The sequence below is a fragment of the Chenopodium album genome, chromosome 9, assembly GCF_948465745.1.
Source record: "Chenopodium album chromosome 9, dcCheAlbu1.1, whole genome shotgun sequence".
In the NCBI taxonomy this organism is placed as follows: Eukaryota; Viridiplantae; Streptophyta; class Magnoliopsida; order Caryophyllales; family Amaranthaceae; genus Chenopodium; species Chenopodium album.
This window is the reverse complement of record NC_137842.1, coordinates 55,842,014-55,855,299: the sequence shown is the minus strand read 5'-3', so window position 1 is coordinate 55,855,299 and position 13,286 is coordinate 55,842,014. Positions and strand designations below refer to the sequence as shown.

The following is a 13,286-nucleotide window of genomic DNA, read 5'->3' as shown; positions in this document are numbered from 1 at the left end:
TTATTTCTATTTAGCTGTTCACTTGTTCTTGTTCCACAACATTTACTAACTCAACGTAAAATAAAAATACTTTGTTGTTAAGCATAAGATTCAAATGTCCTCAACAATCTAAGCTAACAATTCTTATTAACATGGAACTTGTTACATTCACAAAAAGTGTGTTACAAAAAATGAGGGTAATCAAAATGACTTCTCTCTCTAGCTTTCTTTTTCTCTCTCGAGGGTCATCAAGGGCTTTTCTTCTTGCTTAGGCAAGAAGGCCTTGGGAATCCTTGTTTGAGGACTAGTTTGCTTTCTCTCTCAAATTGTTTTCTCTTTTACAGGTGTACTGTTCAGTCTTCGGGTTCTCTCGCTAGTTCTGTCCTGTTCTTTCCTCCCTTTCTTTTGTCTTTCTGTTTTTTGCTCTCTTTTCTTTTCCTTAGCCTCTTTTCTATGGATTCTCCTGGAAGTGAAAATTTGCGTAATATTGTCACTAATGATAACTTAGTGGAAATTCTTATGACGGACTCTATGGTTAATGAAAATCAGGATTGTGCTAACCCTCTTGATAAAGATATTGTCATGAAAGCTATTGAAACTGTTATTCCAAATACAGTTTCTTCACCTCTTTCCTCTCCCATTAAGCAATCATTTAGAGAAGCCGTTCAAGCTTCTTCTCAATGGTTTTTTGAGGCTCGGAAGATTGTCATCACTTCCACTGAATAGGAGGATGAGGTTTTCTCACCTCCTGATCCTTCTAAGGCAGTCACTTTTGACAAAGACACTCTGCAAAAACTCAGGCAACCTTGGAAGCTAACTCTAATGGGAAAATGCTTAGGCATCTCAGTCCGTCCTTCGTTCATTACCCAACGAGTAAGAGTTATGTGGAGACCAAAAGGATCATTGGAAGTAATTGATCTTGGAAAAGATGTCTATCTTTCCCGCTTCTCGATCCAAGATGATTATGAGAGGGCTCTTCTTGGTGTCCCTTGGTTCATCTTAGATCACTATTTTATGATCACAAAATGGAAGCCAAATTTCCGTCCTTCAATGAATCCTTTTGATAGAATGACGGTGTGGATACGCTTCCCTGAATTGCCAGTTGAATATTATGAAAAAGAAGCTTTGTTCGATATTGCTAAGCTTGCAGGAAATCCCCTTAGAGTTGATTATGCCACTGATCACTTAATTTGGGCCAGATATGCAAGGGTTTGTATCGACATTGATCTTACCTCCCCCCTTATCACAAATGTATGGGTTGGGAATAGTTGGCAATGTATTGAGTACGAGAATATACAATGTTTATGTTTCCTATGTGGAAAAATTGGTCACTCCAAGGACAAATGCAGCCAAAAACAAAAAAGATGTTGAAATTATTGCAAATTTTGACAAAGATAAGGTTAGTTCAACTAATCCTCCAGTTTCCAACAAAAATAATCCCAAAGTTGATGAAGCATCTTCCTCCACTATCCTTAATTCAAGGGTCAATGCCTCCCATACCTCTTTTGAGTATGGACCGTGGACAATTGTGTCTAATAATAAAAAAAAGGAAACCCCTTCCAAATTACAAATGAAAAAAACATATTCACAGTCCTATCTTACCCAATGCAAACCAAAGACCCAAGTTAAACCCATCTCCTAATATCTCCACAAAGCCCAATCCACCAAAGAAATCCACCCAAAATATTTCCTCTACTGATTTTGCTTCTTCTTCAAACTATTTTGCTTCATTGGACCCTTCCTCCTCCCCTACCAATCAGATTTTAATTAATAATTTAATTCATGACAATGATGAGCTTCATCTGGAAATAAGCAAAGAAAATCCCCTAAATCACTCTTCTATTCTTCCTCACCCACACGCTTCCTCCTCCCCTTCTCTTCTTCTCCCTCCCAAAGACCTTTCTTGCCATTTGGAAATTGCACACTCGGCACCAACAATGGCAAACCATGCAAAACCTTCCAATTCCCCTAATTTAAACTCCATTTCTGAGATCAATTTCACTTCAAAAAACAACAACACTGAAAAAACAAACAAAGAAAACAATTCCAATGGAGAAAAACAAAGCCAAATTACCGCCTGTACATCCTCCCCGACGGACGGTGAGAGTTCCCCAGAGGGGATCGCTATCACCACCGCAGCAGCAACCCCAATCCTCGAACCCTCTATCTCTCTCCCGCCCTCGAATTTTTTAGGGAGAACCGATAACTCCGGCATCCCCCTTATCAATGAGAATGCCTTTCAATCCCTACCCCCGCCCTCTAACTCCTCCGATCAATCTATCATTCACCCTATCCATGTCCCCAGCTCAAATAAAGGATTTGATTCAAACCCCCCCTCAATTACCCTCTCCGATGCTATAGTCGTCGACTGAACCTTCTTTTCCGACAAACACGACCCCCCCTTCAATCTCCGACGCCTCTGCTATGGTCGTCGATAGATTCTCCTCCCACTCCGGCCAAAATTGAGATGATGTACAACACCTTGCTCCAATTAACCTCCCTCATGACCAGTCAATTAGCCCAGAACCCGCTTCCTTCTCCATCCCCTCCAACACCACCCCCGTCATCCCAGCCGCTTCGCCCTTGGTACCAACAACAAGTGGCTTGGCCCAATTACCCACCCCACAGCCTAGTCCCTCCTCCAAGCAACCCTAAAATCATCAATCTCTATTCGGTAAACAACGAACAAGATCTGAAAACCCCGTACACCATATGAAAATCTTCAGGATCAGAGAGGGAGTGGTAAGCCTCCAAATAGATGTGAACTCTGGGAAACAGTGAACACAATCAGGGAACTGGACTCAATGGTCATCCCGCTCAAAATGCACGACATAGTGATGATAGATCGAGCGGAAGCTTGGAAGGATTGGGATAAATTCGATCCTTTATTTTGCAATGGAAAGCTGCACCCCCATATCCCGATCTTGATATGAAAATTGTCATGTGGAATGTCCGAGGTGCTTCAAGGAATGAATTCATCCCCCATGCTTGGGAGGTAATTTCTGCCCATAAGCCGAGTATTATCATTTTCTTAGAAACCAAAAGCGATGGAACAAGGGCTTCTCATATTTCAAAGCTTTTGGGTTTTGATAATCTTGAATTCATCAAGCCAAATGGTCTTAGAGGTGGCATTTGGCTTATGTATAAGAACAATATTGAATTGGTCGATTACATTGAAGGCCACACGAGGAACTACTTTCATGCTTTATTCAAATTTACTCCTCAAAGCAAGGAAGTTCTCCTTACTGCAGTGCATGCACCATCCTCTCCTGCTGAACGTCATAGGTTGTGGAATGATTTGTGTTCCTCTCTTACCCCTGACGACACACCGTGGCTCTTTCTAGGTGATTTAAATGAAGTCACCAGTCCTATTGAGAAATCTGGTGGCTTAAGATTTTGGTAGACTCAATGTTCTGATCTTAATAAATTGGCTGACGCGGCTTGTTTAATGGATTTGGGCTTCTCTGGCAGCCCATTCACTTGGCACAATGCGAGAGAGGCTCTAAATATCATTCAAGAAAGATTGGACAGGGCTATGGGAAACCCGAATTGGCTCAACACCTATCCCAATACTCAGGTATCTCACTTAGCTCGCACTTATTCCGATCATTGTCCTATTTTAATTTTAGTTTGTGATAATTATAATGGAGGCCCTTATCCTTTTAGATGCAAGGCCGCTTGGTTAGAACACCCCCAATTTAAAGATTTTTTTGTTCAAAACTGGAATATGCATGATTTTGATTTCCTTAAAGGAAGGAGTGAATTTAGTAATAATATTAAATATTGGAACCACAATATTTTTGGGAATATTACCAATAAAAAAACGATTAGTTGCTAGGATTGATGGGATACAAATTGCCCTTCTAAAAGGTATTCTGCTTTCCTTGTTTCTTTAGAAAAAAATTTACTTTTTGAATTAAATCACATATGTAAAATGGAAAGAATCATCTATGCTCAAAAATCAGGCCTGGATTGGAGGAAGAATGGTGATTGTAATACCAAGTATTTCCACATGATAGCCAATATTAAAAGAAACAGGGGAAAAGTGTTAACTTTGCAAGACCATGATGGGAATTGGATCACTGATTTAAATGATTTGTAATGCATGGCTAAGGCTTATTTTTTAAATGTCTTCAAAAGTGTTCCTGTGGACCTTTCCAAACTGCTTTCTTATCAATATCCTAAATCCATACCCATCTGTTATGATCCTAATTTTGCCCTTCCTCCTTGTTCTAATGAAATCAAAAGCCTTCTTTTTCAAATGGACCCAATTAAATCCCCGGATCCTGATGGCCTTCAACCTATTTTTTCTACAAAAGCATTGGTCTGCTCTTGATTCTTCCATTTCAAATTTCATTTCAGATTGTTTCACTAAATCCCCTATTCCATCAACAATTCTTATATTGCCCTTATTCGTAAATGTGATAGTCATGTTTCTATGAAAGACTTTAGACCTATTGGTTTATGTAATTCTATTTATAAATTAATCACCAAATGCATTTATGATAAACTTAAACCTCTCATGAATGATATTGCCAGCCCCTTTCAATCTAGTTTTATTCCTAATAGAACTATAGAAGAGAATATCATCATTATAAAAGAAGCTAAGTAGCCCACCATTTTAACAAGGTTTCTAAGACTGCTAATCTTATGGCCCTTAAAATTAACCTTTCAAAAGCCTTTGATAGTTTAGAATGGGACTTTATTAAAGACACTTTTTTAATGATTAATCTGCCCATTAACATTGTTAATCTCATTCTAAGTTGCATCTGTTCTCCTAACATTTCTCTTCTTTGGAATGGAGAGATCACTGACTCTTTTACTCCTTCTAGAGGCATTAGACAAAGATGTCCCCTTTCATCATACATTTTTGTCCTTTGCCTTGATCGTCTCTCTTGTATGATTCAAAACAAAGTTAGTACTGGTGCTTGGAAAATTATGAAAATTGCTAAAGATGTCAATATTTCCCACTTATTCTATGCCGATGATGTCTTCCTTTTTGGAAAGGGACAATATTAAGGTTATTATGGAAGTCCTTGATAACTTTAAAAGTATTTCAGGTCTTTCTATTAATATTCAAAAATATTCTGCTATTTTCCCTAGGAAGATGAACTTTAATGTCAGAAAGTCTGTTTGTGATCTTTGTAACATCACTAATACCACTAATTTTGGAAAATATTTAGGTATCATCATTTCTCACAAATGTTTAAACCAGTTAGACTACTTTCCTCTTCTCGATAAAACTTGTTCCCGTATTAAAGGTTGGCAAGCTAAACTTTTAAATATGGCCGGAAGATGTACTCTTATTAAGTCGGTCTTAAACTCTTATCCAGTTTATGCTATGCAAACCAATGTCATTCCTAATTCTATTTTATCTGATCTTCAAAAAAAATGCAAAAAATTTCTCTGGAATAGAGTTAATAGATCTAGATTCATCCCTCGCACTAACTGGAAGGTGGTTTGTGATCCTATAGCTAAAGGGGGTCTTGGTATTAGAGATTTAGGTAGATGGAACCTCTCATTTATGTCTAAACTAGGATGGAAAATTCTCACACAAGATCATAAACTTTGGCTTCAAATTATGAAAAAGAAATACTTAAAATACTCTAATTTCATTGACTATTGCCCAAAACCTACTGACTCCATTATTTGGAAAGATATTTTAGCCGGGAGAGACATCCTAAAAAAAGGAATTATCATTAACATTAGAGATGGTGAGGAAACTTCTCTTTAGTATCACCATTGGATAGGAGACAATCTCATTTATCTAATTCCTAATATTTCTATTCCTAATTCTAAAGGTCACTGGAGAGTTTCCAATATTATTAGGAATAATGAGTGGTATTTACATGATATCTTGCATATTATTCCTAACTCCCTTTGTATTCAAATTCTTGCCCACCTCCTCCCAAAAATTGCCAAGGTTAGTGATAGATTAAAATGGACTTTAGATAAATCCGGTTCTTTCACCATTAAATCAGCTTATAAATCTACCCTCACCTCCAATAATCTTAATACCTCCTTTCTCTCCTCCTTTTCTTGGAAAAATTTATGGAAAATCAAAGTCCCTTATAAGTATAAAATGCTCCTCTGGAACATTGTTAGAGATATCCTTCATGTTGGAACTGTTCTAAAGAAAAAAATTTCCTTTTTTGATCCTAAATGTATGAGATGTGATTACCCCTTCGAGGATTCTATCCACCTTTTTAGAGACTGCCCCAATTCTTGTGCTTTTTGGTCTCTGTTTTTTGAAAAATTTATCCATTTAAAAATCGATTTACTAATGTTTTATAATTCCACTTTCACTGATTGGTTGCATTTTAACCTCACTAATGTTTCCCCATGGAGAGTTATATTTTCTGTGGCAATATGGCACATCTGGAACTCTAGAAACATGGCAGTCTTTGATCTAAAGATGTTATTTATTCAGTCAACATTTAATAAGTTCCTGGTTGATTACCATTACTGCTTGGTGTTATCTAAGGGGAACGTTGACAGGACATCATCCTCCACTCAGGCTGCAAGGATATGGGCCCGTCCCCAAAAGGGGTACCACAAGTTGAACACTGATGGTTCTTGGATTAGTACGGACAATGCTGGGGGAGGTGGTATTATTAGATATGAAAAAGTTATATGGGTTACAGGATATGCCATGAAGTTTAATGCTCTTTCACCTGCTGCTGCTGAGCTTATGGTAATTAGAGAGGGGTTGCTGACTGCTTGAAGCAAGAATTTCAAGTTCATTGAGCTTGAAACTGTTGCAGACGCTCTTACTAAAATGCTAAAGGAGCCTAAGGCTTTTGAAGATAGTGACTTGGGTAACATCCTTAGAGATGTTGCCTCTCTCCTGGAAAGAAATTGGACTGTCCAAATCTTTCATGGCAGCAGGACAATCAATACAGTTGCTGACAGATTGACTTTGATGGGGAGAACCAAAATGAAGGTTGTGGAGCTTGTCCCTTTCTCTTATCCTCCCCCTGATGTTTTCGACTCTTATGCAGTAGAAATACTTGAAATGGCAGCCTAAGCTTCTGCTTATCCCAGCAACTGCTTTTGAAGACTACAAGTTGCTGATGTTTATCAATATCAACTATTTTATGTTTTATCCTTTTCCTTTCTATTATAACTTTTTATGTACTTTATCCTCTTTGAGCAGCATTTCATGTGCTCTAAGAGTCTATCTTTTGGTCTGATGATTTACTCATCAGGAACTTCTCTAAGTGATTAATGATATCTTTCCCTTTTGCGTAAAAAAAAAGTGTTACAAAAAATGAGGGAGCAAGGGTGGGAGACTCTCTTAAACAAGGTTGTTTTATTTTGCACTAAACATGGCATAGATGTTCCTAATATGGATGCTCCTTATGTTCCTCAAGGAAGATCAAGGCGTTTTATTGAAGAAGCTACATACAAATCTACATCATTTTCGGGTTGGAATTTTTTTGGAAGTGATTGATTTGCTGTAATACCCCGTATTTTTAAGTCATTTAATAACTATTAAATATGGATATCTGAAATATTTTATCATACAAAATATTTGTATGATAATTTTATACCTATATTTTATAATGATTTTAATTATACGAGTCAAGTCAAAATTTGTCGTATCCAAAAATCAGATTTTCAACCGTTAATAACTTGTACCCGATTTAGAAGACAAAGTACCAAAATCGCTTTTTATATACAAGTTCAATTCATATGTGTAGTACACTAGTGTGTGTGTGTGTGTGTATGTGTGTGTGTGTACATATATCACAAAAAAATAAAATAAAATAAAATAATTTGAGCATGTCGGCAAAGAGGGGAAAACCCACCCACTTGCCCACTTGCTTCCTCCATTAATGGTGAAGGTTGAAATGGTACCAAAGTCATTGCTATAAATAGCCATGAATCTATCTTCTTCCTCCAAACTATCTCCTCCTTCTTTCCTCTTCATTTTCTTTCTTTCATTTTGCTTCTTTCTTTTATTTTTTTTCTTGATCGTGAGTTGGCTGGAGTTTCACCTTACCGCTGCCCAACCACCACAACGCTACCGCAATTGCCGCCGCCTACCGTCGACGACCCCCTCCTTCCTTGTGTACTGTTGCTCATCGTAAGCCATATATTTCTCATTCTATTACTCTACTAATACTAGTTAGTAATACTACTTCTTCTTCTTCTTCTACTACTACTACTACTACTACTAGTAGTAATACTACTACTCCTTATTTCACTACCTACTAAACTACTACATGCTAGACTACTAGTCTACTACTACTCACATATACTACTACTTACAAAGTATTACTACTACCTAATTATTATTATTATTATTATTATTATTATTATTATTATTATTATTATTATTATTATTATTATTATTATTATTATTATTATTATTATTATTATTATTTTATTTTTTTTAATTTTTTTTAATTATTATTATTATTATTATTATTATTATTATTATTATTATTATTATTAAGAATTATTTCATAAATACAAGTGTTAATTTTATAAAAGGGTTATAATAATAAGTTGTTCATGCACAACTAGTAAAGTAAATAGCCTAAGTCCTTGGGTCTATGAGTTTAAAAGTATTTGATTAAGATTATTGGTTTGTTGTAGGAGGAATTTCCGGTTCGTAACTAGGAACCCCGTGTTTGTTTTGCAAAGGTCAAGGTACGTACACGTGGCTAGATCTTTTATAAAGTGACTTTTATATGCAACATGGTTTACATGTTAAGTGATTTCGAACCATATTTAAATGATTGCAAAATATATTTCAGTGAAACATGTTTTAAGTGTTTGATCTCAAATGTTGAAATATTTTATATGGTTGATTACCAACTTGTACTAATATTAAAGATGTTTAAAAAGAAAGTTTTATTGTTTAAATTATCCCAAATATGGGATATTGGAAAGTTTATTTAACATGATTTATTCATTGGATCTTTGGATTTTAACTCCCACTATGCGGAGTAAGTTGAAGACTATGGACTTTGTATGACCTAGTCTTTCCCCTTGATATCACTATGTAAAGGAGTTACTAGCTTGGGGGTGTGCACACTTAGATGGGAAAACGATTTATGAAAATATGGATTGATCCACCCTATTCAGAATTATCTTTGGAAAGTTGGCTATTTTAGAATTTGGTTCTTTTGACAAGCTTTTATACATGAATTTCTATTTATGAATGGTTTGGATAAATTATGATTTATTAAAGTTAAATCTCTTCGAAAGCGTGTTTAATGAATTAAATTGATTTACATGTCTAGCATTTGTATGTACTTAGCATTTTGGCTAATACGTATTTGTTTTGTTTTTGCTTGGCCTTACTTATCATTTTGATAAGTAGATAGGTGATGACAATCGGACAACGTGAACTATATGTTGCATTGGGAACGATGGGCGGTGATCACCTAGTTCAATTTAGTAAACATAGTATTAGTGTTGTAGTTACTTTGGAAGTGTTTCAAAACTATTAATATTACTATTATTATAAATAAAAGATAAGTATTGTTTTCTGCTGCAAAACTCTGTTAAAGCCTTATGTAATCACGTGGCAGTAATACTCCTAAGTTACTCCCTAAAATTGGATTATTATTGTTAAATATTAGAGAGTAATTTGGGGGTGTTACATTTGCATCTTCAAGAGCTTGATAATCGCTTTAATGAAAGAAGTATGGAGTTACTTACATGAATGGCTTGCCTAAGTCCTAAAGATAACTTCTCATCTTTTGACAAAGAAAAGGTACTCAAACTTGTTTCTTTTTGAAAATCAACTTGATGTATTCATGGAGAATATGCTGAACAATGAAAGCTTTCATAATTTGTATGATCTTAACTCTCTTTCCATGATGCTTGTTAAAACTATGAGGCATAAGACTTATCCTCTTATACATTTGCTTATCAAGTTGATGTTGATTCTTTCTGTTGCTACGGCAAGTGTTAAAAGAGTGTTTTCCTCAATGACTTATGTCAAGAGTAAGTTGCGAAATAGCATGGGTGATCAACTTATGAATGATTGTTGGGTAACTTTTATTGAGAAGGATGTGTTCCTACAAGTCACCGATGAAGATATCATTGATCGCTTTCAAAAAACGAAGACTCGAAGAATGCAATTGTAACTTTTATTTAAAGTTTATGTAATTTTTTTTTCATTTTTTTTAGATTGTATGCCTTTGTTTGTTTTGATTTTGAGTTGTAAAACTTCGACTATTAAATTATCTATCCGTTCAAGTATTTTTTTTTCAACATTTTTGTTGACTCATGTGTTGTTCATTTGTCCCCCCATATTCTAATTCCTGGCTCCGCCATTGTTACAACATCTTTGTTTGTTACTTGTTTGCTAATTGCTATCATGGATATTGAAATTTTATTAGCCTTGTATTGATGTTGCAATTCCATTTACTAAATTATATTTGTGATCTGTTATTTTATTTTCTTAGTCCATATATATGCGCACTTGTAATCATTTCGCATATTCATAATATTATGACCGACTGACCATATTGTAATTCATAATTTGATTACCGATCGTGAGTACACTAGTATTTTCTACTATATATTACCATGATTGCTATTAATTTAATTTTTTATCATGGCTTATTTTAGTTCTGCAACATCTTTCTTGCTTGATTCGTGCATACTATTGATAAGTATTTTGGTCTCTAATTATATTTTGCTTGCTTGATTAAGTACATGACTATATATGATTATCATACCTATTAATATATGATCTTAATATTAGCAAGCCTTTATATCATGCATCATTTGGTTATAATAGTACTGCTTAATTTTATTTTTCCAATACATTTATATATATATATATATATATATATATATATATATATATATATATATATAAGGAGTGGATCATGTGAAAACAAGCCTAAAGCTGAAAACTAAAAACAGGTGATCTGGACCATTGAAATTTGATCTAACTGATTAGATCTGGTGTATTTAAGTGTTTTGTTTCCTAATTTATGACAATCTATTATCTCTCCTTTATTTTTACTCTATTTTTCTCTCTCCTCCATATTATGATCTCCATATCATTGCTAAAAATCATCAAATTACAGAGGAATTTGGATCAATCTTCATCGATTTCGTCGTTGAATTGGCTACAAAAAAGTGAGTTTTTCGTTTATGATTTTTGTTTAATTTGGTATATTCTACGAATTACTTTGAGGAAATCAACTGATACGATTGTGATTTCGATTGAATTAAAAACAATTCTAAAATATATAGCGTTGATTACGAAATTAGAGGTGTTAGAACTATGAGTCTTTGCTATTAATTGGAGAAATGGTGTAGATTGTTGATGATTTAATTATAAATTTTTGAAGGAGGATGAAAATGAGGAGAAATGGTGGTAAGTGTGATTGAAATTGCTTTTTCACTATCTATGTATCATGTTTGATTTTTATTCGTTTTTCATGAATTTAAATTTAGATTATGTTCTTTTTATATATATATAAATATGCTATTTTGATATTATTTCCTTGATTTTTCTGGTTACAAGTTTCAATCGTTTCATCCATGAAGGTTTTCAATTGTTGCACATAAGGTGTTTGTTATTTTGCTTGAATGAATTTATTTGCTCTGTTTTTTAGTTTCTAATGAAAGTTTTTTTTTTCTATGCTCTTTTTTATTTCATTTTTGTAACGATTCAACCAATATAATTTGCAATATAAATATTTATTTTCTGTTTTGAAGTTTTTTTTTTACCTGCATATATGATATTAGACACTAGGAGAAATTGTTGCACATAAGGTGTTTGTGTATTTGCTCGAATGACTATCACCTTGCTCAATACCATATAGTAACCCTTTTTTATGTTACCATAACCAGATATTGTAGACTGTTTTGTTGGTACTCCATTAGTTGCACCATGACATATGAAAGTGAAAGATTCAATACTTGCAAGTTGGCTTTATTATTTACCTGATGTTGTGAGTTTGTAACTTCAACCTAAAGAATTTTGCCACGCAAATATGATTTATAAATCCAGTAAAGGATAGTCGACAACATGGACTTTAGAACTCTATTAAAGCTTCCTATGTCATTCAACTATTCAAGGAATAAAAAGAGAAACAATACAATAAGTTGATTTATGTGTATTATTTATCGTACCTCAGATCACTTGGCTATACGTATTATATTCGATCTGCATTCACTAAAATTGGGGCTATGAATGAACTAGTTGTTTTATTTTCATGTGATAAAAGCCTATTAGCTCAATTGGTCGAGCATTGTGTGTACACACAATAATGTAGGTTCGAATCCTACATAGGTTTACATGTATTGATAATTAATTTTTAACATATACTCCTATTAAGATATAGTGTCATCGTTGTTATAGTTAATTTTTTTATGACGTTCTCATATAGTATTCTCTCATTCTCTGTATGTTTTTTTTTTCTATTTATATATAGTGTGACTTTTATATAAATGTTGCAAAATTTGATATAGTTACCTTATTTTTGTATATAATGACCTTAGCATCATGAAAATGTTGTAAAATTTGTTTCAGGCACCTTACTTTTGTGTAAAACAATTTTTATGTAAATGTTGTCAAAATTGATGTAGTTACCTTATTTTTATATTTAGTGACCTTTATTTTGGTATATAGTGACCATGTAAATGGTGTCAAAAACTCAAAGTCGATATAGTTACCTTATTAATGTACATAGTGACCTTTATGTGAATGTTGTCAAAATTGATATAGTTACCTTATTATTGTATATAATGACCTTTGTGTAAATATCGTCAAAATTGATATAGATATGTTATTTTTAAATATAATGACTCTATGTAAATGTCATCAATTTAGATAAAGTTACCTTATTTTTTGTATGTAGTGACCTTTAAAATGGTTGAATTGATTATATGTAAGATTGGAAAGATCTTAGGCCTTTTAAACCGTCTGATCTTTGGTGCTAATAATGAATGGTTGAGATTTATTGTTTTCAGCATAAGCCTTGTTTTCAGCATAAGGCCTGTTTTCAGCGGAACCACCCCATATATATATATATATATATATATATATATATATATATATATATATATATATATATATATGTATGTATGTATGTATGAGATCTAATTTTGAACAGTATTTTGTATAGTGAAAAATGTCGAATCTTGCCAAGCTTGAATTTGTGGCCCTTGATTTTACTGGAAAGAACTATTTATCATGGGTGTTAGATGCTGAAATACGTACACTTAGATGCTAAAGGGCTTGGTGAAACAATCAAAGAGGCTAATGAGGCAACAACTCAAGATAAGGCTTAGGCCATGATATTCCTTCGCCATCACCTCCATGA

At 33.9% G+C, this 13,286-nt stretch overlaps 2 protein-coding genes across 2 annotated transcripts; both read left to right on the top strand.

Annotated features, from left to right (window-relative positions):
- The first annotated feature begins 432 nt into the window (after positions 1 to 432).
- LOC145557754 (uncharacterized) lies at positions 433 to 1,350 on the top strand. The gene is made up of 2 exons (XM_081618926.1): positions 433 to 594; positions 706 to 1,350. Exons 1-2 carry the CDS (start codon positions 433 to 435, stop codon positions 1,348 to 1,350), a joined length of 807 nt encoding a protein of 268 aa, XP_081475052.1.
- Positions 1,351 to 9,752: 8,402 nt separating this feature from the next.
- LOC145557753 (uncharacterized) lies at positions 9,753 to 10,085 on the top strand. The gene has a single exon (XM_081618925.1). The coding sequence runs from the start codon at positions 9,753 to 9,755 to the stop codon at positions 10,083 to 10,085; it is 333 nt and encodes a 110-aa protein (XP_081475051.1).
- Positions 10,086 to 13,286: the final 3,201 nt, after the last annotated feature.